This window comes from Lissotriton vulgaris, chromosome 7, assembly GCF_964263255.1.
Source record: "Lissotriton vulgaris chromosome 7, aLisVul1.2, whole genome shotgun sequence".
Taxonomy (NCBI): domain Eukaryota; kingdom Metazoa; phylum Chordata; class Amphibia; order Caudata; family Salamandridae; genus Lissotriton; species Lissotriton vulgaris.
In genome coordinates, this window is record NC_141695.1 from 1,139,499,584 (window position 1) to 1,139,526,661 (window position 27,078).

Here is a 27,078-nt window from a genome sequence, read left to right on the forward strand (position 1 = left end):
CCTGACTAGGACACCCCAATCTGTTGAGTAGGCTTTACAGTTTAGGCAAAGAAGATAGGTGAGCATGTTATTATGAAGTAAGACAATCCATGTACGGTTATAGGAAGTCTTTATTACCAACAGCATTCATGTGCAATCTCTTCAGGAAGAATGACAAAGGTCCAACTGTCATACCTGAATAATAGGAATCCAACATTCTAAATTCTACATGGGTAGAACTACAAGGGGAAAGGGGGGGGGATTACCAGCTGTACAAACTAAAAGATGAGAACACAATTCTGTGTTTAGAGTTACAGAAAATGAGGATAATCACATACTAAGGCAGATATGTGATCAATAACATATTTATAGATTACAATACATTTCTATTTGAGGAACATATGCACACATTTTGTGTTAAAAGTGAGTCAACATAAATTAAATAATGGGTTCAGTAAGATAAACAGAAGAGTATACTTATTTCCATTATGATCAAAACAGGTGAACCTATAAATTTTCTCTGAATGACATGGGCCTAGAATCCATGGGAAAAACGTTCTTTAGAGTAGGTGCTGCTCCTTAAAAAAATTGTTATTGGGGCTTGCATAGATCTGTACCAAGGTACCTCAAAGTACAAAGAATTCCTGATTTGTAATCTTTATTCGAGATGTGGAGTAGATTATCCAACTATAGAGGCCAATTTAGATGATGGGCTTGTAGGCTAGGCATCCTAGTTTAAATGTGATTCTTGAGTCACTGAGAAAGCAACACAGGGTGGAGAGGATTGGGGCGGTGTCACTGAAATGCAAGTTTGGTCATAAGAGGCTTGGATTCAAGACAACTAAATGGCAGGCTTTGAAAGAGTTTTAGTCCAAGAAGGATTGCTCAGTAAGGGTAATACCATAGGCCTAGGACCGATTGTAATTGGACAAAGGAAGTTAATCTTGTGAAAAGGCCCATAGTGGCATGCCTAGAAGGGCATGGGTGTACTCAGAATGACAAATCCTACACTGTATTACTTTTGGCATTACAGTATGAAAGGATTTTGATGGCTGAAAGCGTCTACATCAGAGGCGGCACCAGCTCATCTATAGGGGCTTAGGGGTGTTGACGTCCCCTCGGCAAACCACTACACCCCAGACAGTCTCATTATTAACATATTTTCCATTAATAAACTCCACGTACTTCCATTTATTTTGCTTCATTTAGGGGCGAGCCAGGGCTCTCTCTCCCAGCAAAGCAGTAGGCTGGTGTCTGCTGCTACTAGGATGTCAGTAGGTTGAATGGAATGATGACCAGATGAGGTTATGTATACTTTTGGACAAAAAGCTTATTCATGCAAGTGTTAGATGACTTGACATTCTATCAAAAAAGAATATTTGGTGGCACAAGATTATTAGCATAGATTTATAACATCTAACCAGTAATAAGACTTTGCAAATTAAAGACTTGACACAGATTTTTGTGTACTCTGGGACAAAGACAAAAAACAAATAATTGGTATCCCAGCAAGGTAATTTAAGCTTTTTACCGTCCTGAGGTCAAAGAATTTTGTAATATTAAATTTGGCAATAGTTTAAAGAAAGTGTACACTGCCTAGGAATAGCAAAATCACGGTAATTAGAGCAATGCAAAAGGAAAATGTTACTTACCCTGTAAGCATCTGGTCAAGGCATGTAGTGCTGTAGATTCACATGCTGTGCATACGTCCTTCATCTGGTGTTGAGCTCGGACGTGTACAACTTGTTTTTCTTCGAAGTAGGTGTTTCGAGTTACTGGATCTAGTGACTCCACCAGCTAATGGAAATTCGCATTGGCTACATTGTTAGATTGTTTTTTCCCCACTCTTGAGGAAGAGATTAGATAGAATATATAGACACAGTAAAGACCATGCAAAGCAAAGTATTAAAGAAAACGTAATAGAAATATCTGTAACAACCACAGGCGACCAGGGAAGAGTGTGGGTGCATGTGAATCTACAGCACTGCATGCCATGAACAGATGCTTACAGGGTAAGTAACATTTTCAGTTTGTGGCATGTGTGGATGCACATACACATGCTGTGCATAGACTGTAAAGCAGTCCTCCCTAAAGTGGTGGCTTAGCCTGAGGATGTTGAAGAAGACTGGAAAAGTCTATGAAGGACAGCCTGGCTAACTCTAGATTGCTGTCTGGCCAGGACATCCACGCAGTAGAGTTTGGTAAATGTAGGAGGCGTGGACCAAGTAGCTGCTTTACAGATGTCAGCTAATGATATGTTACCTAAGAACGCCATAGAAACCCCCTTCTTACAAGTAGAATGTGGTCTGAGTGGGACATGCAGGGCTCTTTTTGCTTTTTCATTACAAGTGTGTACGCATTTGACCAATCAGCACCCACCATGAAAATGGCATGCCCCGTGTGTGGCTTCGAATATGCCACGAAAAGCTGTAGTGTTTTTACGAAAATATTTTGTTCTGTCAATGTAGTACATTAATGCTTTTTTGACATCTAGAGTAGGTAAAGCGTGTTACGGTACAGTCTCTGGGTGTGGAAAAAAACTGGGAGCTTGATTGTCTGGTTAATGTGAAAACTGGAGACAACCTTAGGGAGGAGTCTTGGATTGGTCCTGAGGACAACCTTATCGTGATGTACCTGAAAGAAAGGCTCTTCCAAGGTAAAAGCGTGAATTTCGCAAACCTGCCTGGGGGCTACAACGAACGCTACCTCCCAGGAGAGAAATCGGAATGGACAAGAGTGGAGGGGTTCAAAAGTCGGACCCATGAATCTTGTAAGGACTACATTGAGGTTCGAAACAGGAGCAAGAGGTGTCCGATGTGGGATTACCCTTTTGAGGACTTTTAGAAAGGTTTAATGACTGTCATTGTAAACAATGACACATGTTGACTATTCTGCAAGTAGGCAGCTACAATCACTGGATGCAATTGAATGGAAGTGTAGGCAAGCCCTGATTTTTGCAGGTGGAGCAGATAACGTTTGGGAAGACAATAGTGCACACAATGTTTTTAAGAACAGACACATTCCTCTGGGAGGTTAAGATAACCAAACTCTATGACCTCAGGAGCCAAATCGCCAGGTTGATCTGCAGACGTTTGGTATGTCAGAGAGAGCTGTAATTTTATGAGGGAAGGTTCAGACTGTTGGGAGCTTCTCATGAGGACCTGGAGTGAGTTTGAGCAGTGTTGTGTACCATGGTTAGCATGCCACCACTAGGATGACAGTACCACTAGGATGACAGTGAGGCAAGTTTGCTTCAGCACCACAAACTGTAGGAGTGGGAGAGAAAGAAATGCGTAGGCAAATATCCCTAATCAGTTCATCCGTAGTGCATTGCCCACTGTCTGTGCCTAGTGGCAAAGTTTGGGCATTTTGCATTTTCTGTGTGGCGTACAGATCTATTTGTGGGAATCCACAATGTCGAAAGTAGGGAAGCAGGACTTGGGGTGGAGTTCCCACTCGTGGACCTATTGATGCATCCTGATGTGCAGGTCTGCCAGTTCTTTTTTTACCCAAGGAATGTGCTGAATGATCAGGTGTACTCTGTAATGTGTCACCCACTGCCAAATGCTCTGGGCCCCTCTGGACACCTGTGTTGAGTGTGTGCCCCCCCCCCCCTTATTTTTGTCAGTAAAACATGACAGTCATGTCTGCATATCAGGCATTGTATTAGATCCTGAAATGCCCTGAGAGCCAGCAGTATAGCCAGCAGCTCGAGGAGGTTGATGTGGAGGGATTGCTGGGCAGGCGTCCACTTCCCCTGAATGGTGAAATGTTTGAGTTATGCACCCCAGCCAATGAGTGAGGCATTGATGGTGATGGTCTATTGTGGTACTCGCTCAAGGAATTGACGGCCCTTCAACAGGTTGTTTGAGCTTTACCACTGCAGAGAGCGACTGTGTGCCCCAAACCAACACTAGATTCTCTAGATCACCCTCCGCTTGAGATCACTGAGATGCAAAGCACTCCTGTAACAGACACATGTGCAGTCTGGCTGAGGATCTATAGCTATGCAAGATGCCATCATGCCAAGCAGTCTCCTCACTGTTCTGACTTTCACCTGACGATCTGGCTGAAACAGATGTAGCACTTTTTGGAAGGCTCGCACTTGTGCTGTGCTGGAGAACGCCTTCCTACCCTGTGAGTCTAAGAAGGCCCACAGGAAGAGCTGCACTTGAAGGAGTTGGAGGTAGGATTTGGTCAGACTGATGGTGAAGCCTAGACTGTGCAAGGTCTGGATATGTGGTAAGCATAGTTGGTGCAAGGCGCTCTTGATCAGCTAGTCGTCCAGGTAAGGAAAATCAGGGATGTCTCTCCTGAGATGAGCTGCTTCCACTGCGGGAAAGAGGATGAAGACCCTTCGGGCTGTGGTAACCCCAGATGGAAGTACTTTGAACTAGTAATGTTGTCAAGTCAAGTCAAGTCAAGTTTAAATTTGTATAGCGCACTACTCACCCAGAGGGTCTCAAGGCGCTTGAGGGAGGGGGGGAGCTTTACTTATCAAATATCCAAGTTTTTAGTTGTTTTCTGAAGGAGAGGTGGTTCTGTGTGAGGCGGAGGTGGGATGGGAGGGAATTCCAGGTCTTGGCCGCTAAGTAGGAGAAGGATCTTCCTACCATGGTGGATCTTTGGATGCGTGGAATTGCGGCGAGGGCTTGATTGGATGATCGAATATGGCGGGTGGGGGTGTAGAAGGACAGGCGCGTGTTAAGGTATTCGGGTCCTAGGTCGTAGAGGGCTTTGTGTGCGTGGGTGAGGAGGCGGGTGAGGAGGCGGAACGTTATTCTCTTGTTGACGGGGAGCCAGTGGAGGTCTTTCGGGTGACCGGAAATGTGAGCTTGGTGGGGGATGTCTAGGATGAGTCTGGCTGAGGCGTTTTGGATGCGTTGGAGTTTTTTCTGTAGTTTGGCTGTGGTTCCGGCGTAAAGGGTGTTTCCGTAGTCTATTCGGCTTGTGACCAGTGCATGGGTGACCGTCTTTCTTGTTTCGGTGGGGATCCAACGGAAGATTTTGTTGAGCATACGTAGGATGTTGAAGCATGAGGATGAGACAGCGTTGACTTGTCTGGTCATCGAGAGGGAGGAGTACAGGATGAAGCCCAGGTTACGTGCGTGGTCCAATGGTATGGGTGCGGTTCCCAGGGCCGGTGGCCACCATGAGTCGTCCCAGGCGGAGGGGGAAGATCCTAAGATGAGAACTTCCGTTTTATCCGTGTTTAGTTTTAGACGGCTGTTCTTCATCCACTCGGCTACTTCTTTCATCCCTTCGTGTAGGTTGGTTTTGGCGGTGTTTGGGTCTTTGGTGAGGGATAGGATCAGCTGAGTGTCGTCTGCGTAGGAGATTATGTTGAGGTGTGTTGGCGCGCAATGGATGCGAGGGGACTCATGTATACGTTGAAGAGGGTGGGACTGAGTGGAGATCCTTGGGGTACGCCGCAGATGACTTCGGTGGCCTCTGATCTAAAAGGAGGGAGGCGGACTCTCTGGGTTCTTCCGGCAAGGAACGAGATTATCCAGTCCAATGCTTTTCCTTGTATTCCAACGTTGCTGAGGCGTTGTATAAGGGTGTTATGACAGACTGTGTCGAAGGCTGCGGAGAGGTCGAGTAGGATGAGGGCAGCAGTTTCTCCGTTGTCCAGTAGAGTTCGAATGTCGTCTGTTGCTGCGATGAGGGCAGTCTCGGTGCTGTGTTTGGCTCGGAAGCCGGATTGTGAAGGGTCGAGGGATTTGTTGGATTTGAGCCAGGTTCTGAGCTGGGATGGGGCAGTGAGATAAATAACGGTGATGGATCAAGCCCTGATCTTTGGACTGGGTAAGAGTGGTCTGCTTAATTCAGACACTCTGTTCATCACCACCCCCTTTTCTAAATCGTTTTTGGCCACTATAGGTGTGGCAGGGTATACTCAGACATGAGTCCCTTTCTCACTGCTCCATCAGGATTCAAGCAAGCCGGGCCGAAGACGGCTGAAATGCCAGAAACCGGTCCCCGGTAGCTTGTCTCCTTTCTGGTGAAGAATTGGCTTGGTAGTTTAGTCTGCCCTGTTCCCATGATGCACTGGGCCAGGGACAGACTGATTTGCATATAGCCAGGTTCTGAGCTGGGATGGGGCAGTGAGATAAATAACGGTGATGGATCAAGCCCTGATCTTTGGACTGGGTAAGAGTGGTCTGCTTAATTCAGACACTCTGTTCATCACCACCCCTTTTCTAAATCGTTTTTGGCCACTATAGGTGTGGCAGGGTATACTCAGACATGAGTCCCTTTCTCACTGCTCCATCAGGATTCAAGCAAGCCGGGCCGAAGACGGCTGAAATGCCAGAATCCGGTCCCCGGTAGCTTGTCTCCTTTCTGGTGAAGAATTGGCTTGGTAGTTTAGTCTGCCCTGTTCCCATGATGCACTGGGCCAGGGACAGACTGATTTGCATATAGCCAGGTTCTGAGCTGGGATGGGGCAGTGAGATAAATAACGGTGATGGATCAAGCCCTGATCTTTGGACTGGGTAAGAGTGGTCTGCTTAATTCAGACACTCTGTTCATCACCACCCCCTTTTCTAAATCGTTTTTGGCCACTATAGGTGTGGCAGGGTATACTCAGACATGAGTCCCTTTCTCACTGCTCCATCAGGATTCAAGCAAGCCGGGCCGAAGACGGCTGAAATGCCAGAAACCGGTCCCCGGTAGCTTGTCTCCTTTCTGGTGAAGAATTGGCTTGGTAGTTTAGTCTGCCCTGTTCCCATGATGCACTGGGCCAGGGACAGACTGATTTGCATATAGCCAGGTTCTGAGCTGGGATGGGGCAGTGAGATAAATAACGGTGATGGACCAAGCCCTGATCTTTGGACTGGGTAAGAGTGGTCTGCTTAATTCAGACACTCTGTTCATCACCACCCCCTTTTCTAAATCGTTTTTGGCCACTATAGGTGTGGCAGGGTATACTCAGACATGAGTCCCTTTCTCACTGCTCCATCAGGATTCAAGCAAGCCGGGCCGAAGACGGCTGAAATGCCAGAAACCGGTCCCCGGTAGCTTGTCTCCTTTCTGGTGAAGAATTGGCTTGGTAGTTTAGTCTGCCCTGTTCCCATGATGCACTGGGCCAGGGACAGACTGATTTGCATATAGCCAGGTTCTGAGCTGGGATGGGGCAGTGAGATAAATAACGGTGATGGATCAAGCCCTGATCTTTGGACTGGGTAAGAGTGGTCTGCTTAATTCAGACACTCTGTTCATCACCACCCCCTTTTCTAAATCGTTTTTGGCCACTATAGGTGTGGCAGGGTATACTCAGACATGAGTCCCTTTCTCACTGCTCCATCAGGATTCAAGCAAGCCGGGCCGAAGACGGCTGAAATGCCAGAAACCGGTCCCCGGTAGCTTGTCTCCTTTCTGGTGAAGAATTGGCTTGGTAGTTTAGTCTGCCCTGTTCCCATGATGCACTGGGCCAGGGACAGACTGATTTGCATATAGCCAGGTTCTGAGCTGGGATGGGGCAGTGAGATAAATAACGGTGATGGATCAAGCCCTGATCTTTGGACTGGGTAAGAGAGGTCTGCTTAATTCAGACACTCTGTTCATCACCACCCCCTTTTCTAAATCGTTTTTGGCCACTATAGGTGTGGCAGGGTATACTCAGACATGAGTCCCTTTCTCACTGCTCCATCAGGATTCAAGCAAGCCGGGCCGAAGACGGCTGAAATGCCAGAAACCGGTCCCCGGTAGCTTGTCTCCTTTCTGGTGAAGAATTGGCTTGGTAGTTTAGTCTGCCCTGTTCCCATGATGCACTGGGCCAGGGACAGACTGATTTGCATATAGCCAGGTTCTGAGCTGGGATGGGGCAGTGAGATAAATAACGGTGATGGATCAAGCCCTGATCTTTGGACTGGGTAAGAGTGGTCTGCTTAATTCAGACACTCTGTTCATCACCACCTCCTTTTCTAAATCGTTTTTGGCCACTATAGGTGTGGCAGGGTATACTCAGACATGAGTCCCTTTCTCACTGCTCCATCAGGATTCAAGCAAGCCGGGCCGAAGACGGCTGAAATGCCAGAAACCGGTCCCCGGTAGCTTGTCTCCTTTCTGGTGAAGAATTGGCTTGGTAGTTTAGTCTGCCCTGTTCCCATGATGCACTGGGCCAGGGACAGACTGATTTGCATATAGCCAGGTTCTGAGCTGGGATGGGGCAGTGAGATAAATAACGGTGATGGATCAAGCCCTGATCTTTGGACTGGGTAAGAGTGGTCTGCTTAATTCAGACACTCTGTTCATCACCACCCCCTTTTCTAAATCGGATTTGAGGAAGGCGGCGAGTTGAATGGCTTTCTCAATGACTTTGGCAGGGAGTGGGAGGAGCGAAATGGGGCGGTAGTTCTTAAGTTCAGTGGGGTCTGCTGTTGGTTTCTTCAGGAGGGCGCTGAGTTCGGCGGGTTCCCAGCTTTCAGGGAAGGTGGCGGAGTTGAGGGAGCAGTTGATGACGTCTCGGAGATGGGGTGCGATAATGGAGTCTGCTTTGTTGAAAATGTGGTGGGGACATGGGTGGGTTGGTGATCCTGAGTGGATGGAGTTCATCAGGCGGATGGTGTCTTCAGTGGTGATTGGGTTCCAGGCGTAAAGGTTGTTGGAGGGGGGTTATAGTTCGGAGGTAGGTGGGGTGGGCTGGTCTCCAAAGCTGTTATGTAGGTCAGCGATTTTGTTGTGGAAGAACGAGGCTAGAGAGTCACAGAGGTCTTGGGATGGAATGATGTCGTTGGTGCCGGCGGTGGGGTTGGTAAATTCTTTGACGATGTTGAATAGTTCTTTGCTGTTGTGGGCGTTGTTGTCGAGTCGATCCTTGAATGCTGATTTCTTGGTGGATCGGATCAGTTGGTGGTGTTTGCGAGTGGCGTTCTTGAAGGTGGTCATGTTGTCAGTGGTTGGGTTTTTTCGCCAGGCTTTCTCGAGTGTGCGACAGATCTTCTTGGATTTCTTAAGGTCATCATTAAACCAGGGGGCTTTTTTGCTGCCTTGCTTGATTTGATGGTTTTTCAAGGGTGCTAATTCGTCCGCGCTGTGGGTGATCCATTGTGTGAGGTTGGTGGCTGCTTGGTTTGGGTCCGATGATTTTGCAGGAGGATTTTGGTGGAGCGATGTGAAGAGCTGGTCGGTGGTAATTTTATTCCAGTTTCTCCGGGGAATTGGTTGTGGGTGGTTGTGGGTCGTAGTCTTTTTGTAGTTGAAGTGGACGCAGCTGTGGTCCGTCCAATGGAGAGCTGTGGTGTGATTAAAGGAGATGTGCTTGATGGAGGTGAAGATTGGGCCGAGCGTGTGCCCGGCAAAGTGGGTGGGGGTGTCAACAAGTTGTTTGAGTCCGAGATTGGCGAGGTTGTCCAAAAGGGTGGTGGTGTTGCTGTCGTTGTTCTTTTCCAGGTGGAAGTTGAGGTCTCCCAGTAGGATGTAGTCCTCGGAGGGGAGGGTGTGGGGGCTGATGAAGTCAGTGATGTCTTCGCTGAATTGTGAGCGGGGTCCGGGTTGTCTATAGATGAGGGTGCCCCTGAGTGTGGTCTTAGGGTCGGTGTGGATCTGGAAGTGAAGGTGTTCGGCGGTTGTGAGGTTGTCATCGGAACTGGTCGTGATGCGGATGGTGTTCTTATGGACGATGTCGATTCCTCCTCCTATTTGGTTGATGCGGTCCTTTGGGATGATCTTGTAGCCGTTCGGGATGGCAATGGCGATGTCGGGCGCTGATGAGGCGTTCATCCAGGTTTCGGTAAGGAAGGCGACGTCCGGCGAAGTGGTGTCGAGTAGGTTCCAAAGTTCAATGGCGTGTCTGTGGACCAAGCGGGTGTTGAGTAGGATGCACTTCAGGTGGTTAGTGTTAGTGCTTTGATTGGAATCTGTGGATTTGGTGTGGGAATTGATGCAGTCGAACTTGCAGGAGTGACAGGTGAAGGGACCATGGGTGTGTCCTGGGGCGGCTTGGTAGCAGTCTGGGAAACGGCCGGAGTTGAGTGCTGATAGGGTGGCGGAGTCGTAGGTTATGCGGGTGGAGAGGAGTGTGCCGGGACCAGGAGGTCTGGCGCTGGGCGCCGTCCAGGCGCGGACGGGCGTAGACGGGCTTACCTTTGGCGCACCTTCGGCGCACATGGGGCGCGTCCGCTGCGCGCAAATGCATCTGACATAAGTGGATATTGGAGGGGGCGGAGCGAGGGAGGAGCAGCTGGGAGGCGGGAGCGGGGTGGAGAGGACGGGCTCCGAGGCACAACAACAAGATGGCAGCAAAAGCAAAACCGAAACAGGATGGGGCACAAAGTAGGAATACGCTGTGGCCAGTGGCACCGGCACAATCAGGTACTAACAATTGTTTTTAAATCAGTGATGTGAGCGCTTCTATAACAACTGCACAAACGAGCAATACAAATATGGTCTAAGCTTCACAAGCGAGCAATGCACCGATGAGCAATACAGATTAGGACTGCAAAACCTCAGGCATCATCAATGCACTGGGTGGATGGCAATGGAGGCCGGTACGTTTTGGAGGGAGGAGAGCGGGCAGGACGCACACATACACAACACTCACAGCCAGGCATTCACACACGCACGCGCAAACACACACACACACACACACAAATACACCCATTCACAACACTGTTTACCAAACATTCATTACATACAAGCAGGCACGCACCAAACATTAATTTAATAGAAAACAAAACACACTTACCTGCAGCCCGCTCTGCCTAGGAGGTTCCAGGAGGCTTGGGTCTGCTGCTTTCCCTCATTGGCTGACCTAAGGTCAGCCAATGAGGAAAGGCAGCAGTCTCAACGTCATCACAGAGTGGGATGGGGTCAGTGGGACTGCTGACCCCACCCCACTCTGTGATGAAGTGTCACTGATTGACACTCAACTCTGGGCGCTTCAGGGCTTAAAACTCAAGCGCCCAGGTGTGAGGCAATCAGTGACGCTACCTCTCATCACTGATGGGAGGGCCTCAGGGACCTTTCGTAAGCTGAGGCCGTCACGCCCATAGGAGATGTGACTTCTCAGCCCAGCAAAGTTCAGCTCAGGCAGCCAAGAGCCTGCGCATTTTGCGCATGTCTGGCTCCTGGCTGCTCCTGGCTGCTTGAACTGAAAGTAAACCACTGTGCAGCCTGACAGACACTGTTCGTGAGGGGCAAAAGGTGGAGAGGCATGGCCCCTCAGCCCCAATGGACCGGCCGCACCTGGTGGGTGGGTGGGTGGGTATGTGGAAGTAGGCATCCTTCAGATCGAGGGCGATCATGAAGTCACCTTTCAGGAGTAGTGGTATGACGTCTTGTGGAGTCACCATGTTGAAGTGCTCCAACAGAATGTATTAGAGGGGCCCGAGATCGAGAATAGGTCAGAGGGAGCAGTCTTATTTTGCAGTTAAGAAAGTACAAGGAATAGACCCTTTTGGCACAGTGTAATTGCGGAACCAGCTCTTCGGTCCCTTTGTCGAGAAGGCCCTGTACCTCCTCCTGAAGGAGTCGCAAATGTTCTGTGGCCATTCTATATTGTGGGGACACACGTTTGGTGTTGTTTGAGTGAGTTCCAGACAGTATCCCTCCTGTGTGATCAAACGGTCAGAGGTGATATCTGACCAACGGGACAGAAACACCACCTGAGACCGTTTTTTGACAGGTGTTATGTGGTCAGGGTTTTGGGGGTGAAGAGTGTCATTAAATATGCCCCTGTGCTTTACATGTAGAATAGTGGAGGACTGTCTTGCTCAAAGTAATATGTTAAAAACATCCTCCGAGATTTAAAACTAAGAAGTCTTTTTGAAAGCTTGGGCAATATTAACTCACACTCTACGGAGCTGGTCAAGAAAACGGGTTTTGCACATAAAGAGAATACTAGGATTATGAAAGCCCTTGATATGATTATGGTTCAATCATACGTGCTACCCTCAACTACTCAAGGCATGGAGCCATACCTAACCAGGATACAGGTGCCATCACTTAGATTCTATCTTAAACGGTTAACAGTTAATAGGATACATTGTCCAGTGGCCTTTCCTGTTACAGACACTTGGTTTGTGCCGCTACCATGAAGACCATGCAGTGGGATGTCCTGTCAGTCAACCAGGAACTTTATCTTATTTTGCACCTTGTACGCTTCTTTTAGAATATGGTTCATCCGTTTCATTCTCAGCGGAGGAACTTTTCATACACTTGTACCAAGAGGGTTTGATCTTCCTACAGCACCTTGGGTCCCCTGCAATATGTTCCTCAGTCCTGAAATGTATTACTCAAGAACTGAAATGGCGGAAGAAATATGCATTGTGAACTGTGTATTGGCATCGATTTATTTTTCAATCGTGGAGTATAGATCCGGTTGGCTCTAATGAAATTATGATGGCAATTTGATATTTGACCAAGAACAATTTTCCAGGATTGCTTTTATATTTACTCTTTTAGAGGCTTAAATACAGTGAGCCTGAATGTGATACTTTCTATGTGTTTTGACTGTGCTGTGCTATTTTTTAACGCAATTTTTAATGTGCTTTTATGATCATATATATATCACCGAATAAAGCTGATTATGACAATGGTGTTCCAGCACCATGCAATATGGAATCAGCTCCATATGAACTAACTTGCTCCTTTTGTTTGTAGAGGTGCCGCATTTCACCTCTTTCTGAGGCATACCAAATTTGGCAGCAGATCTGCTGAACCAGACAAATAATTTTCATTTAAATCTTATAATGATGCATAGACCTCTGCACACATTCTCTGAATTCCCCTTTTACCCAGTTAATGCAGAAAAATGTGACGTTATAGAAAAACACATAGATGAAGTTCCTGAAAGTTCCAAACCCACCCATACACTGAAGAAGAATATGACACTACCATCCATGAGACGCTCGCTATGTTTCCACCTGAGGATAACGAACAGAAGTATTCTGTACCATTACAACCCTGAAGTACAACAGTACTGTATGTAGTGCCAGCCCAGTCTCCTACAACATTACCATAGCAAGTGGTCACACCTTCTCTCACACCATGGCATTACATACCCAGCGTCTGCACGGTCTCTTCACTCTGGTAGACCTGCTGGGACATCATCTTGCTGATACTCATCAGGCTTTCAGTGATATCGCTGGCGGACTCAGCCAAATTTTCCTTTGTTGTTTTTCTGAAACGTAGGAAACCAGCATGAGAAATAGAATGTTGGGAGAGAACTAAACACAAGGAACCAAAAGGATACAGAAGAAGCTAGGCGACGGTCTAGAACAATCATTAAGAGGGTACAAGAAAAGAGTTGAGTGATAAGTGAACAGATCAGCACATTCTGCACATGTAGAAATAGAATAGGGACGGTAAGAGAGAGAACAGTGGGAACGCCCAGCAGAAGAACAGAGCAAAAACAGAGGGAATGGAAATCTGATAGACAACAGGAGGGGCAGAAGGGTGCTGAGGATGCAGGAGGAGGTAAAAGGGGCCAAGCGGAGGGAGTCGAGATAGGACTGGAGGAGAGAGCCGAGTGAGGGCGGGAGATGCAAAAGTCAAGAGAGGGAGGGGGTGGCGAGAGAAGGTACAAGCTAGGGTCGAGGGAGAGAATGGCGAGGGAGAGCAGGGAATGGACAGTTAAGGATGGTAGGTACCAAGTTAAGGAAGAGAAACAAATACAAGGGACGTACGAGAGAAGACATGTCTGTAAAAGGTGACCGGAGAAAAGTGCTGCAATATATGACATATAAAACAATGTACCTTAGACAAGGAACATTGTATCATCTCATACAATCGACAATTCCGCAAACACTTCCAAAAATCAAAGTCAATAAAGTGCACCTAAGATGTTGTCTACAGCAATGCTGAAGCCTGTAACAACTCTCAGAAATAAGCGATTGACACAAGGGTATCAGATCATACTCTGCTGGAACGTGCATGCACTGAAAGAGCCTTATTTTCTACCAGGTAGTGAAAACACATCCCTTCAGACCCCCACAATCTACACTCCAATTGAAGAGCACTCTCATATGAGAATCTCCCATTACAGCACACCCTAGTTCAAGTACTGAAAGTGAACCTTACAAATATGCGGCATCAACCTTCAGGGTGGTTTAAATAATGAAAGCTGCTGGAGTCTATGAAAATGCAGTCAATCGTGATGTAGTATTTTGCATTTACTGCAAAGCTTCGATGTGTTATTCTGTGAACAACCTTTGTATAGCTCGATTGATCAACTGTCCCCTCTGGTACTCTACTGTAAACTGCAGTCTCGTGCTGTTCTTGATACTAATCTTTCATTTACTTGCAAGCCCTGTGAATGAACTGTTTTTAGCGCAAACACAGTCTCTATAGGGTTTATAAGTTAGTGTGAGACCTGGGGTCACCAGCTCTCAAGGGGGGTAGCATGGCACGAGCCGGAAGACAGCCAGGGGCTTGCGTGTAAAGCAGCTACTTAACGCACACATCCAATGTAAGACACAGTGGCGCAATAATGGTGACCAAACCAGTAGTTGTATTTGAAAGAATCAAGATCTTTTATATAGGCTTTCAAATAGAGCGTTGCATTATTAATTCTTCAGCATTTCAGGTAAGCATTTCATTGAGACATTTCATGAATCACGTTCAGGCTACATTTCTTATGAATGGGTGAACATTTCTTTCGAATCATAACCCACTTATCTAGCAGTGAAACACTAACTAACCCGGCCTGTCGTATCAAACTCTCTGACAGGCAACGGGGTGACTGTATTAACCTGGAGGATCCTACAAGAAGCGACTATAGTAATGCGTTTAAATATCACATCAAACCTCTCATGAATGCTTTTCCTTCAAGGTAATAAAACATATCGGCAAGTACTTATCAGTCCAACAAGGAACTCCAAAGAACACAACCTTTAGTTATTTGTGACAAGCCTTTCTTCTTGTGAATTCCGGTTGGCTTGCAACCTTGATCAGATCATCAGAAAACTATGGAAGCCCACCTCTGCAAGAAAATTCAGTACAGTGAAGTGAATCTCCCTCTCAATTCAGGCTTGTAAATACGGTGCACTATAACATTTCAGGCTTGTAAATACGGTGCACGCTAAACATTTCAGGCTTGTAAATACTGTGCACTATAACATTTCAGGCTTGTAAATACGGTGCACGCTAAACATTTCAGGCTTGTAAATCCATTCTTGTGAGGCACATTCGAAGGGGGGGGAGGGGGCAACAGGGCCCAGTCTTAGAGAACCCCGGGGGAGGGGCGACCTCGGGCCTCTCCCGGCCTACCGCCCTCCTCCCCAGGGGGTTACCTCACTTCTTCGGCCCTCCAGGGCCCTTGCGTCGGCTTCAAAGGTGGAGAGTGGGTTCCAACCCTCTTGTGGCCTCACTCGTCCCAGCGCGGTGCAGGCTCAGCTTCAGGGCATCGGCGCTGGGGACGAGGCAGGGGCCGCATGCGGCGCAGGACGGAGGGGGCTTCCGGACTCCACGACCCCCTCTGCAACGAGATGGGGCTTCCCCGAGTGCCGGGGCTCGGCAGGGAAGGCCCGGGCAGGCAGCCAATGGCTGCGCGGGTGAGGCGGGGGCACGGCCGGTGACGCAGCAGCGCTCCCGTCAGGTGACACAGGCCTCGGAGGCTTCAGGCCTAGCGCGGCCTATCGTGCGCGGTGCGGCGGCCCTCTCCTGGCATACGGGGGCCGCCGAGGGGGGTTCCACACGACCTCTGAGGGGATCCCTCAACGTGGCGGTGAGTCCACCGGGGCAGTGCTTTGACTCCCCGAGTACTACGGGGGCAAGGGGACAGCACTGCGCCAAGAGCGCTCGAGGCAATCGATGTGGGGGCACTCCCCGGGGCACTGCAGGGCTCAGGGCAATGGCGACTTCCAGTCTGGCAGTCTCCGGACTCCACGGCCCCCTCTGCAACGAGATGGGGCTTCCCCGAGTGCCGGGGCTCGGCAGGGAAGGCCCGGGCAGGCAGCCAATGGCTGCGCGGCTGAGGCGGGGCCGCGGCCGGTGACGCGGCGGCACTCCCGTCAGGTGGCACAGGCCTCGGAGGCTTCAGGCCTAGCGCGGCCTATCGTGCGCGGTGCGGCGGCCCTCTCCTGGCATACGGGGGCCGCCGAGGGTGACAGGACGAGGCAGTGCTCCACCCGGGCGCCTAGGCTCCAAGCAGAGGGTGATTTCCGGCCCAACGCGGCCTATTGAGGATTCCGGCGGCCCTCTCCTGGCATACGGGGCCGCCGAGGGGGGTTCCACACAACCTCTGAGGGGGTCCCTCGACGTGGCGGTGAGTCCACCGGGGCAGTGCTCTTGACTCCCCGAGTACTACGGGGGCAAGGGGACAGCACTGTGCCAAGAGCGCTCGAGGCAATCAATGTGGGGGCACTCCCCGGGGCACTGCAGGGCTCAGGGCAATGGCGACTTCCAGTCTGGCAGTCTCTGACACAGCGCTGGGCAGGGAGGAGCAGGCTGGGAGCAATTTACAGTGCTGGGCCCACAGTACAGTCAGGGACATACAGGTTGACCCAATTGTAGGCAGGGGATGCGCAGTGCAGCACAGTCCAGTACCTGGTCCCAGAAAGCAGTCTTCTTGGCGCTTGGATGGCTCTGCGCCCTTGGTTGCTTGTTTCTTGAAGTTACTGGGGAGGGGGGGGGGGTGATGAGTTGAAGGCCTGAAGAATTTCTCTTCAGTCACTGCAGATGGTCCCTGGGGTTCCCTACCACTGGGCCAGATCAGGGGGCTAGATTAGGACACCTCACCCAGCTTAAGAGGCAGCAACTAAATCCTGTCACTCCCAGTAGCCTAGGTTCCTCACTAGGCCCTCCCGCCTAAACTCCTGTGTGGGTTCCCCAGGTCAGTAATGCCCCAACTGACTAGAAAGTTTCCCTCCCTTTCTTTATATAGTGTCAGTTGGCAGTTGGCAGTGGCGGTTGGTGCCTCCCCTATTCTGGAAGGTTCCAGGAGCTTCCCTCATTCTAGCTATGGGCAGGCTGGCAGGCTGTTATGGCAACATTGTTTAAGGGTTCCAGCCAGTTCCTGGCTACTAGAGTGCGCCTAATCAGACCACGCTGCAGTAGCAGGGGTCAGAGGCAGCCATGTTGGGGGAAGTGAGCGCCTGTATCTAGCATGGGTTTTAATATAACCCAGGGCATTTTAACCTCTCAGGGCCTATACAATTACAGTACAAGGGGGGACATCTGGAATTAGGGGAGCAAAAAGCGAAAACATTTCTGTGAAAAGGGCCAAGTCCAACACAACTCCCCCCAGCCAAAAGCCAGGGTAGACCGATCATCACCTTGATGGTCTTCCCTGCTTGGGGCGAAAAAAGGTGGACGCAGGCCTGTTACTTCCATGGCATCTGCCAGCTCTTCACCATTCAAACCACCCCACTGGTGTTCCCTAGTGGGATGTGGCCAGGACTGGCCTCTAGACAGTTCAAAAGTCTTTGGCCCTAACTCTCTCTCAGAGTGGGGGGCAGTAGCCCCAGGCCCGTAGTACCATTTGACCACTCTCCTTCCCAACCTAGAGTCTAGACCCTTAGGTTGAACTGGTGACAGGGGCGAGTCCTCCCTCCCCCTGCACTCCCTCCCAGAGTTCTGCACCCTCCTAACCGGATAAGTACCCCGGAGAGTCACATCCGGGGGGACTCTGATTACAGATGTCCCACCCGCCAGGTCCGGCAAACCCTCAACCTGGCCACCCAACCCGGGATCTGCGCCCTGTGGCTGAGCCGGTGACAGAGGAGAGTCCTTCCTCCCTCCGCACCCCCTTCCAGAGTTCCGCACCCTCCCACCGGGAGAGGTACCCCTGGAAGTCAATTCGGTAGGGACCTTAATTACAGGTACCCCACCCTCCAGGTCAGGCAACTCCTGAACCTGAGACCCCAGTCCAGGATCTAAACCCTGCGACTGGTCAGAACCCTGAACCACTGGAGCTCTGGTTACTGATGCTCCGGGTTCTTCTGGCACGAGAGGATTCCTTTTACTGGAAGGCACAACAGGACAGCCTAGGCTCCCAACCTGGGGTTCACTTACCAAACTCTCCAGGCCCTGTGACTGCGGTTGGGGCACCTCGGGACACCTCCCTGTCTCACTCCCTCCTGTAGATGGGATGTGAAGCCCTACAACACTATCACTATCCTGGGACCTAGCTGGGCTTCTCCTCACCTCTCCCGCCTCGCTGGGTCGGATGATCCCTGCACCACTCCCTTCAGGATCACTCCCCCGAACCTCGGGTACGCTGCCACCATTAGGACTTCCTGGCGTACCTATCTGTAATGCTCTCAGCTCCATTTCTTTGAGCTGAAGCTTGTATGCCAGCTTCCTTTCTTCCATTGCTAACCTTTCTCTCTCCAAAGCAAACTCTCTATCTTCCCTTTCTCTTTCCCTCTCGTGCTTCAACTTGACAAGCTCCCACTTCAATTGCCTCTCCTCCCTCCTGTCCTCATACTCCTGCGGTGACCTTCTCTCCCTAGATACACTACTCCCCGCCCCGGAACGTCTTCCTGGCAATACATTGTCTGACATGTCAATGTTGAGTAGGCCTGGGTCTTCCTGAGTGTCCGCCTCCCCGTGTGCGACCTGTTCCCCATCCTCTTCCTCCTCTTCTGGGTGGGCCCTTACCCATGCCCTCGAGGCGGCACGTAGCTCTTCTTTAACAGCTCTCGTCCCCACAGGCACCCCGATCCCCTGACAAAACTCCCTTAACTGCACTACTGTGTACTTATCAAGGTCAGCCAGCTGGAACTCCATTCTGTCAGGTGAGGACCTAGATATCCTGGAAGAAAAAATTCTAGGATGTGGGCAACACTACTAGTCCACCACACTTTGTTGCAGGCTAGACAGTGGTGAGCAATTGGGTTTGCTTGAAGCACGATAGGTGTCCAATTAATTGCAGCACACCCTGTCCCACTGGAGGGTGTTAAGTAGCTACAGGTCCTGGATCCCACCGCTCGCCAGCAATGTGAGACCTGGGGTCACCAGCTCTCAAGGGGGTAGCATGGCACGAGCAGGAAGGCAGCCAGGGACTTGCGTGTAAAGCAGCTACTTAACGCACACATCAAATGTAAGACACAGTGGCGCAATAATGGAGACCACACCAGTAGTTGTATTTGAAAGAATCAAGATCTTTTATATAGGCTTTCAAATAGAGTGTTGCATTATTAATTCTTCAGCATTTCAGGTAAGCTTTCATTGAGAGATTTCATGAATCACTTTCAGGTTACATTTCTTACGAATGGGTGAACATTTCTTTCGAATCATAACCCACTTATCTAGCAGTGAAACACTAACTAACCCCGCCTTGTCGTATCAAACTCTCCGACAGGCAACGGGGTGACTGTATTAACCTGGAGGATCCTACAAGAAGCGACTATAGTAATGCGTTTAAATATCACATCAAACCTCTCATGAATGCTTTTCCTTCAAGGTAATAAAACATATCGGCAAGTACTTATCAGTCCAACAAGGAACTCCAAAGAACACAACCTTTAGTTATTTGTGACAAGCCTTTCTTCTTGTGAATTCCGGTTGGCTTGCAACCTAGATCAGATCATCAGAAAACTATGGAAGCCCACCTCTGCAAGAAAATTCAGTACAGTGAAGTGAATCTCCCTCTAAATTCAGGCTTGTAAATACGGTGCACTATAACATTTCAGGCTTGTAAATACGGTGCACGCTAAACATTTCAGGCCTGTAAATACGGTGCACTATAACATTTCAGGCTTGTAAATACGGTGCATGCTAAACATTTCAGGCTTGTAAATCCATTCTTGTGAGGCACATTCGAAGGGGGGGGGGGGCCAACAGGGCCCAGTCTCAGAGAACCCCGGGGGAGGGGCGACCTCGGGCCTCTCCCGGCCTACCGCCCTCCTCCCCAGGGGGTTACCTCAATTCTTCGGCCCTCCAGGGCCCTTGCGTCGGCTTCAAAGGTGGAGAGGGGGAAACATCCTGAACAACGACTCCGGAACAACGAGTTCCGGAGTAACGAAAGCAGAGGAACGATTTGCCTGAACAACGACGCAGCCTTAACCACGGATGTGCGTGGTAAAGGCAGGTTCGGTCTAGTGTTCAGGCGAGACGGAGTTCCGCTTCCGTCGTTGATCAGGAAGAAACTGCCTGCTCTATTTCCGTGTATGCAGAACGCCCCCGTTTTGTGTAAACCTCCCGAAATTAAACAATTTGAATCACCAAACACTGTTGCCCAATAGGTCGCACTGCACCGTCTCATATGAACATGCCTGCTGTATTAATGTGTGGACTAACTTACATGCATGAACGTTATGTATCCATCTGCACTGCCACCAATACACTGCCTGATGAGATGCGCCCTGCTATACAAGCATATGAACACCACTGTGCCAAACAGATCAGCCAGTTACATCCGAAAACAAGCATTGGAAATGCAATAGGTCTCGGATTTATTTGAGTTAGAGCTAATGGCATTGTAAATGGCAATGCCTTTTAGCCATGTGTTATGAAGTGTATGCATGTGGTGTGTAATGGAATGATGTGGTATGGATTGGAATTGTTCACCCTGCACACTCACTGCTCTGCACTCACTGCTCTGCACTCACTGCTCTGCACTCACTGCTCTGCACTCACTGCTCTGCACTCACTGCTCTGCACTCACTGCTCTGCACTCACTGCTCTGCACTCACTACTCTGCACTCACTACTCTGCACTCACTACTCTGCACTCACTACTCTGCACTCACTACTCTGCACTCACTACTCTGCACTCACTACTCACTACTCTGCACTCACTACTCACTACTCTGCACTCAATACTCACTACTCTGCACTCACTACTGTGCACTCACTACTGCGCACTCACTACTGTGCACTCACTACTGTGCACTCACTACTCACTACTGTGCACTCACTACTCACTACTGTGCACTCACTACTCACTACTGTGCACTCACTACTCACTACTGTGCACTCACTACTCACTACTGTGCACTCACTCACTACTGTGCACTCACTACTGTGCACTCACTACTGTGCACTCACTCACTACTCTGCACTCACTCACTACTGTGCACTCACTCACTACTGTGCACTCACTCACTACTCTGCACTCACTCACTACTCTGCACTCACTCACTACTCTGCACTCACTCACTACTCTGCACTCACTCACTACTCTGCACTCACTACTCTGTACTCTGCACTCACTACTCACTACTCTGCACTCACTACTCACTACTGTGCACTCACTACTCACTACTCTGCACTCACTACTCACTACTCTGCACTCACTACTCTGCACTCACTACTCACTGCACTCACTACTCACTGCACTCACTACTCACTGCACTCACTACTCACTGCACTCACTACTCTGCACTCACTACTCACTACTCTGCACTCACTACTCACTACTCTGCACTCACTACTCTGCACTCACTACTCACTACTCTGCACTCACTACTCTGCACTCACTACTCTGCACTCACTACTCTGCACTCACTACTCTGCACTCACTACTCTGCACTCACTACTCTGCACTCACTACTCACTACTCTGCACTCACTACTCTGCACTCACCACTCACTACTCTGCCCTCACTACTCTGCCCTCACTACTCTGCACTCACTACTCTGCACTCACTACTCTGCACTCACTACTCACTACTCTGCACTCACTACTCACTACTCTGCACTCACTACTCTGCACTCACTACTCACTACTGTGCACTCACTACTAACTACTCTGCACTCACTACTGTGCACTCACTACTCACTACTCTGCACTCACTACTGTGCACTCACTACTCACTACTCTGCACTCACTACTCACTACTCTGCACTCACTACTCTGCACTCACTACTCACTACTCTGCACTCACTACTCTGCACTCACTACTCACTACTCTGCACTCACTACTCACTACTCTGCACTCACTACTCACTACTGTGCACTCACTACTCTGCACTCACTACTCTGCACTCACTACTCACTACTCTGCACTCACTACTCACTACTCTGCACTCACTACTCACTACTCTGCACTCACTACTCTGCACTCACTACTCACTACTCTGCACTCACTACTCTGCACTCACTACTCTGCACTCACTACTCACTACTCTGCACTCACTACTCACTACTCTGCACTCACTACTCTGCACTCACTACTCACTACTCTGCACTCACTACTGTGCACTCACTACTCACTACTCTGCACTCACTACTCTGCACTCACTACTGTGCACTCACGACTCACTACTCTGCACTCACTACTGTGCACTCACGACTCACTACTCTGCACTCACTACTGTGCACTCACTACTGTGCACTCACTACTCACTACTCTGCACTCACTACTGTGCACTCACTACTCACTACTCTGCACTCACTACTCTGCACTCACTACTGTGCACTCACGACTCACTACTCTGCACTCACTACTGTGCACTCACGACTCACTACTCTGCACTCACTACTGTGCACTCACTACTGTGCACTCACGACTCACTACTCTGCACTCACTACTGTGCACTCACTACTCTGCACTCACTACTCTGCACTCACTACTCACTACTCTGCACTCACTACTCTGCACTCACTACTCACTACTCTGCACTCACTACTCACTACTCTGCACTCACTACTCACTACTGTGCACTCACTACTCTGCACTCACTACTCACTATTCTGCACTCACTACTCTGCACTCACTACTCACTACTCTGCACTCACTACTCACTACTGTGCACTCACTACTCTGCACTCACTACTCACTACTCTGCACTCACTACTGTGCACTCACTACTCACTACTCTGCACTCACTACTCACTACTCTGCACTCACTACTCTGCACTCACTACTCTGCACTCACTACTCACTACTCTGCACTCACTACTCACTACTGTGCACTCACTACTCACTACTCTGCACTCACTACTCTGCACTCACTACTCACTACTCTGCATTCACTACTGTGCACTCACGACTCACTACTCTGCACTCACTACTGTGCACTCACTACTCACTACTGTGCACTCACTACTCACTACTCTGCACTCACTACTCTGCACTCACTACTCACTACTCTGCACTCACTACTCTGCACTCACTACTCTGCACTCACTACTCTGCACTCACTACTCTGCACTCACTACTCACTACTCTGCACTCACTACTCTGCACTCACTACTCTGCACTCACTACTCTGCACTCACTACTCTGCACTCACTACTCTGCACTCACTACTCTGCACTCACTACTCACTACTGTGCACTCACTACTCACTACTCTGCACTCACTACTCTGCACTCACTACTCACTACTCTGCATTCACTACTGGGCACTCACGACTCACTACTCTGCACTCACTACTCTGCACTCACTACTGTGCACTCACTACTCACTACTCTGCACTCACTACTCTGCACTCACTACTCTGCACTCACTACTCTGCACTCACTACTCTGCACTCACTACTCACTACTGTGCACTCACTACTCACTACTCACTACTCTGCACTCACTACTCTGCACTCACTACTCACTACTCTGCACTCACTACTCACTACTCTGCACTCACTACTCACTACTCTGCACTCACTACTCTGCACTCTGGAAACTCACTACTCACTACTCAGCACTCTGCACTCAGCTGGTGGTGACTGTGTGTGCATGGCAGTGGTGGGGATGCAAGACATTTTACTATCTTCTATGTAAAAGGAAGTGCGACCGCGTGCAGGCTGGGTCAAACGGATGAAAATACAGAAAAGTACGACCAATTTTTCTAATGTAATTATCAGACTATGCAAGCCATAGTATATGGAAAATACATTGAATGTGAAGGTTTTTGTCTACATCTTCTTAAGTGGTTATGGTTCATCTGCACTAAGTGGGTTAGCATCCTACAACAAGTCGAAAATGTATAAACATATACACTATGGGGCTTTTTACAAGCCCCTTGCGCCACCGTTGAGTCACTTTTTCCCGCAATTAAAAGTGGCGCACCGGCAGAGCAAGGGGCTTGTAAATAAGCCCCTATGTACTTCTGGATAAAGCAAGGGGACGAGGGTGCGCAAAGTAAAATATTTGATAAGTTACAGCTCAGGCTTTTACATAAATGTGCAAGTTTGCCCAGAGGGCACACGTTCCAAGCCTTAAACCCCGCACGGCACCTCCGGGAAAGGGACGTTTATAGTTCCTGTGTATAGATGACTGCGTCACAACATTTCGCATAAAATTCAATGTTGTTTAGCACCATGCTACTTGCATTAGAATAAATAAAACAGTATAAATAAAACAGTTGAACTGAACAGCCTCCCCCAAGTATAGTTCTTGTTCGAGGACCCCCACATTCTTAAAATGACCCTAATTTAAAGAAGTTGACGAAACTACCACAAAAGACTCGATATGAAAACGCTGAAGTGATAATAGAACCGGTAACCACAACGATGCATTAATGTACAAAATGGAGTTGGCGTAATCACTTAGCACTTGGCATTTACAAAATACCAAAACATTATCTTTATTTTTTTCTCTGACCCAAGTGACAAAGGGGAGTAGCGCATGTTTATAGACGAATGAAGTGGTGAAATTAAACAAACATACATTCAATACCCAAAAAGCATAACCCGTTAGTGGCAACGTTAAATCAAATATATTCGAAGGACACATTTTATGGGACACAAAAACGTACAGCCGTGAACGGCGGCTGCGCACGAGCACTAGCACGTAATCTGAGAGGCAGGGACGGCACGCGATTGGGGCAAGCCGGTGTGTCCTGTTGAAAGAGGGTGCCCCTCCTTAGGTGCTCGGTGACTTGTTGGGGGCCTGTTGACGACTGTGCACCTGCCCGTCCTTGTGCAAGACAGTCTGTCCAGTGCTCACCCTCATTTGGCGAACGTCACCATGGAGCGCAAAGACACGCCGAGACGAGGTAGGAAGGGGGGGGGGGTGTCTCTGTGTGCGTGCGCATGAGCTGCGGCGAGGGGGGGATGTTCTGTATGTGTGTGTGTGAGTGTGTGTGGGTGGGTGTGTGTATGTGCGTAGGGGGAGGGTCTGTATGTGTATGTGTGTGCGTTCGTGTGAGTCTGCTTCCAAGGAGCCATGGGAGACAGGAAGCGCGCGCGACCTGATCCCAGTTCCAAGGTTGCGCGTGCACCTCACTTGTCTGTCTCCCTTGACTCCTTGAAAGCCAGAATGATTACAAAAGAGTCTCGGAACGACAGATTGCTTCGCAATCTGTTCGCAGTTCCGAGACCTAAAAATGGCTGGTGAAAACAATGTACAAAGAAGAAAGAGACAGCCGCTGCGCAATTTTGAATACTGATCTTTCCTCCCATCGCGAGTTCGGAGTAGCGTCGCAAAGGAACAGGTAAGAAAGGTTAATTTACAGTTGGTGGAGGGTTTTGGGTTAGATTTAAGGGGTTGGGGTTTATTTAATAGGGTTTGAGGGTAATCATGTTTATTTTTAGAATGACGGAATTCGTTTTAAGAGGTTAAGAGGGCACAGTGTTAGGAGATAAAATACAGGGGTTGGGAGGCTTCGGGATTTGTTTGTAGGGGTTGGGGTTAGTATATAGGGTGTGTGGGTGATCATGTTTGACTTTAAGGTGTGGGGAAATCGTTTTAAAGAGGTGGGGGGGATCGGGATACTACTTAGAAAGCATTTTTTTTTAAACGCATCCCTTCACTGAAAAAAACCAGGTAAAGGAATGCGTGATAAAAAAATTGTGGTTTAGATGAGGTTGTGGTTTAAACCTCGATGTAAGGGAAGTCGTTGTTAGGGAAGTCATTGTAACGACATACAATCGTGGAGAGGGGGTTCCAACCCTCTCGTGGCCTCACTCGTCCCAGCACGGTGCAAGCTCAGCTTCAGGGCACCGGCGCTGAGGACGAGGCAGGGGCCGCATGCGGCGCAGGACGGAGGGGGCTTCCTGACTCCACGACCCCCTCTGCAACGAGATGGGGCTTCCCCGAGTGCCGGGGCTCGGCAGGGAAGGCCCGGGCAGGCAGCCAATGGCTGCGCGGCTGAGGCGGGGCCGCGGCCGGTGACGCGGCGGCACTCCCGTCAGGTGGCACAGACCTCGGAGGCTTCAGGCCTAGCGCGACCTATCGTGCGCGGTGCGGCGGCCCTCTCCTGGCATACGGGGGCCGCCGAGGGTGACAGGACGAGGCAGTGCTCCACCCGGGCGCCTAGGCTCCAAGCAGAGGGTGATTTCCGGCCCAACGCGGCCTATTGAGGATTTCGGCGGCCCTCTCCTGGCATACGGGGGCCGCCGAGGGGGGTTCCACACAACCTCTGAGGGGATCCCTCGACGTGGCGGTGAGTCCACCGGGGCAGTGCTCTTGACCCGAGTACTACGGGGGCAAGGGGACAGCACTGCGCCAAGAGCGCTCGAGGCACTTGATGTGGGAGCACTCCCCGGGGCACTGCAGGGCTCAGGGCAATGGCGACTTCCAGTCTGGCAGTCTCTGACACAGCGCTGGACAGGGAGGAGCAGGCTGGGAGCAATTTACAGCACTGGGCCCACAGTACAGTCAGGGACATACAGGTTGGCCCAATTGTAGGCAGGGGATGCACAGGGCAGCACAGTCCAGTACCTGGTCCCAGAAAGCAGTCTTCTTGGCGCTTGGATGGCTCTGCTCCCTTGGTTGCTTGTTTCTTGAAGTTACTGGGGAGGGGGGGGTGATTAGTTGAAGGCCTGAAGAATTTCTCTTCAGTCACTGCAGATGGTCCCTGGGGTTCCCTACCACTGTGCCAGACCAGGGGGCTAGCTTAGGACACCTCACCCAGCTTAAGAGGCAGCACCTAAATCCTGTCACTCCCAGTAGCATAGGTTCCTAACTAGTCCCTCCCGCCTAAACTCCTGTGTGGGTTCACCAGGTCAGTGATGCCCCAACTGACTAGAAAGTTTCCCTCCCTTTCTTTATATAGTGTCAGTTGGCAGTTGGCAGTGGCAGTTGTGCCTCCCCTATTCTGGAAGGTTCCAGGAGCTTCCCTCATTCTAGCTACGGGCAGGCTGGCAGGCTGGTATGGCAACATTGTTTAAGGGTTCCAGACAGCTCCTGGCTACTAGAGTGCGCCTAATCAGACCACGCTGCAGTAGCAGGGGTCAGTGGCAGCCATGTTGGGGGAAGTGAGCACCTGTATCGAGCATGAGTTTTAATATAACCCAGGGCATTTTAACCTCTCAGGGCCTATACA

The 27,078-nt window shown here is 49.7% G+C and overlaps 1 protein-coding gene across 1 annotated transcript in view; it reads right to left on the reverse strand.

The window, feature by feature from the left end:
- BNIP1 (BCL2 interacting protein 1) overlaps positions 1–27,078 on the reverse strand; it is a 63,069-nt gene that overhangs the window by 8,797 nt on the left and 27,194 nt on the right. Inside the window, exon 5 of the mRNA XM_086931576.1 lies at positions 12,987–13,105. Coding sequence (XP_086787702.1) covers positions 12,987–13,105 — 119 coding nt within the window. The remainder of the gene's footprint in view (positions 1–12,986; positions 13,106–27,078) is intronic.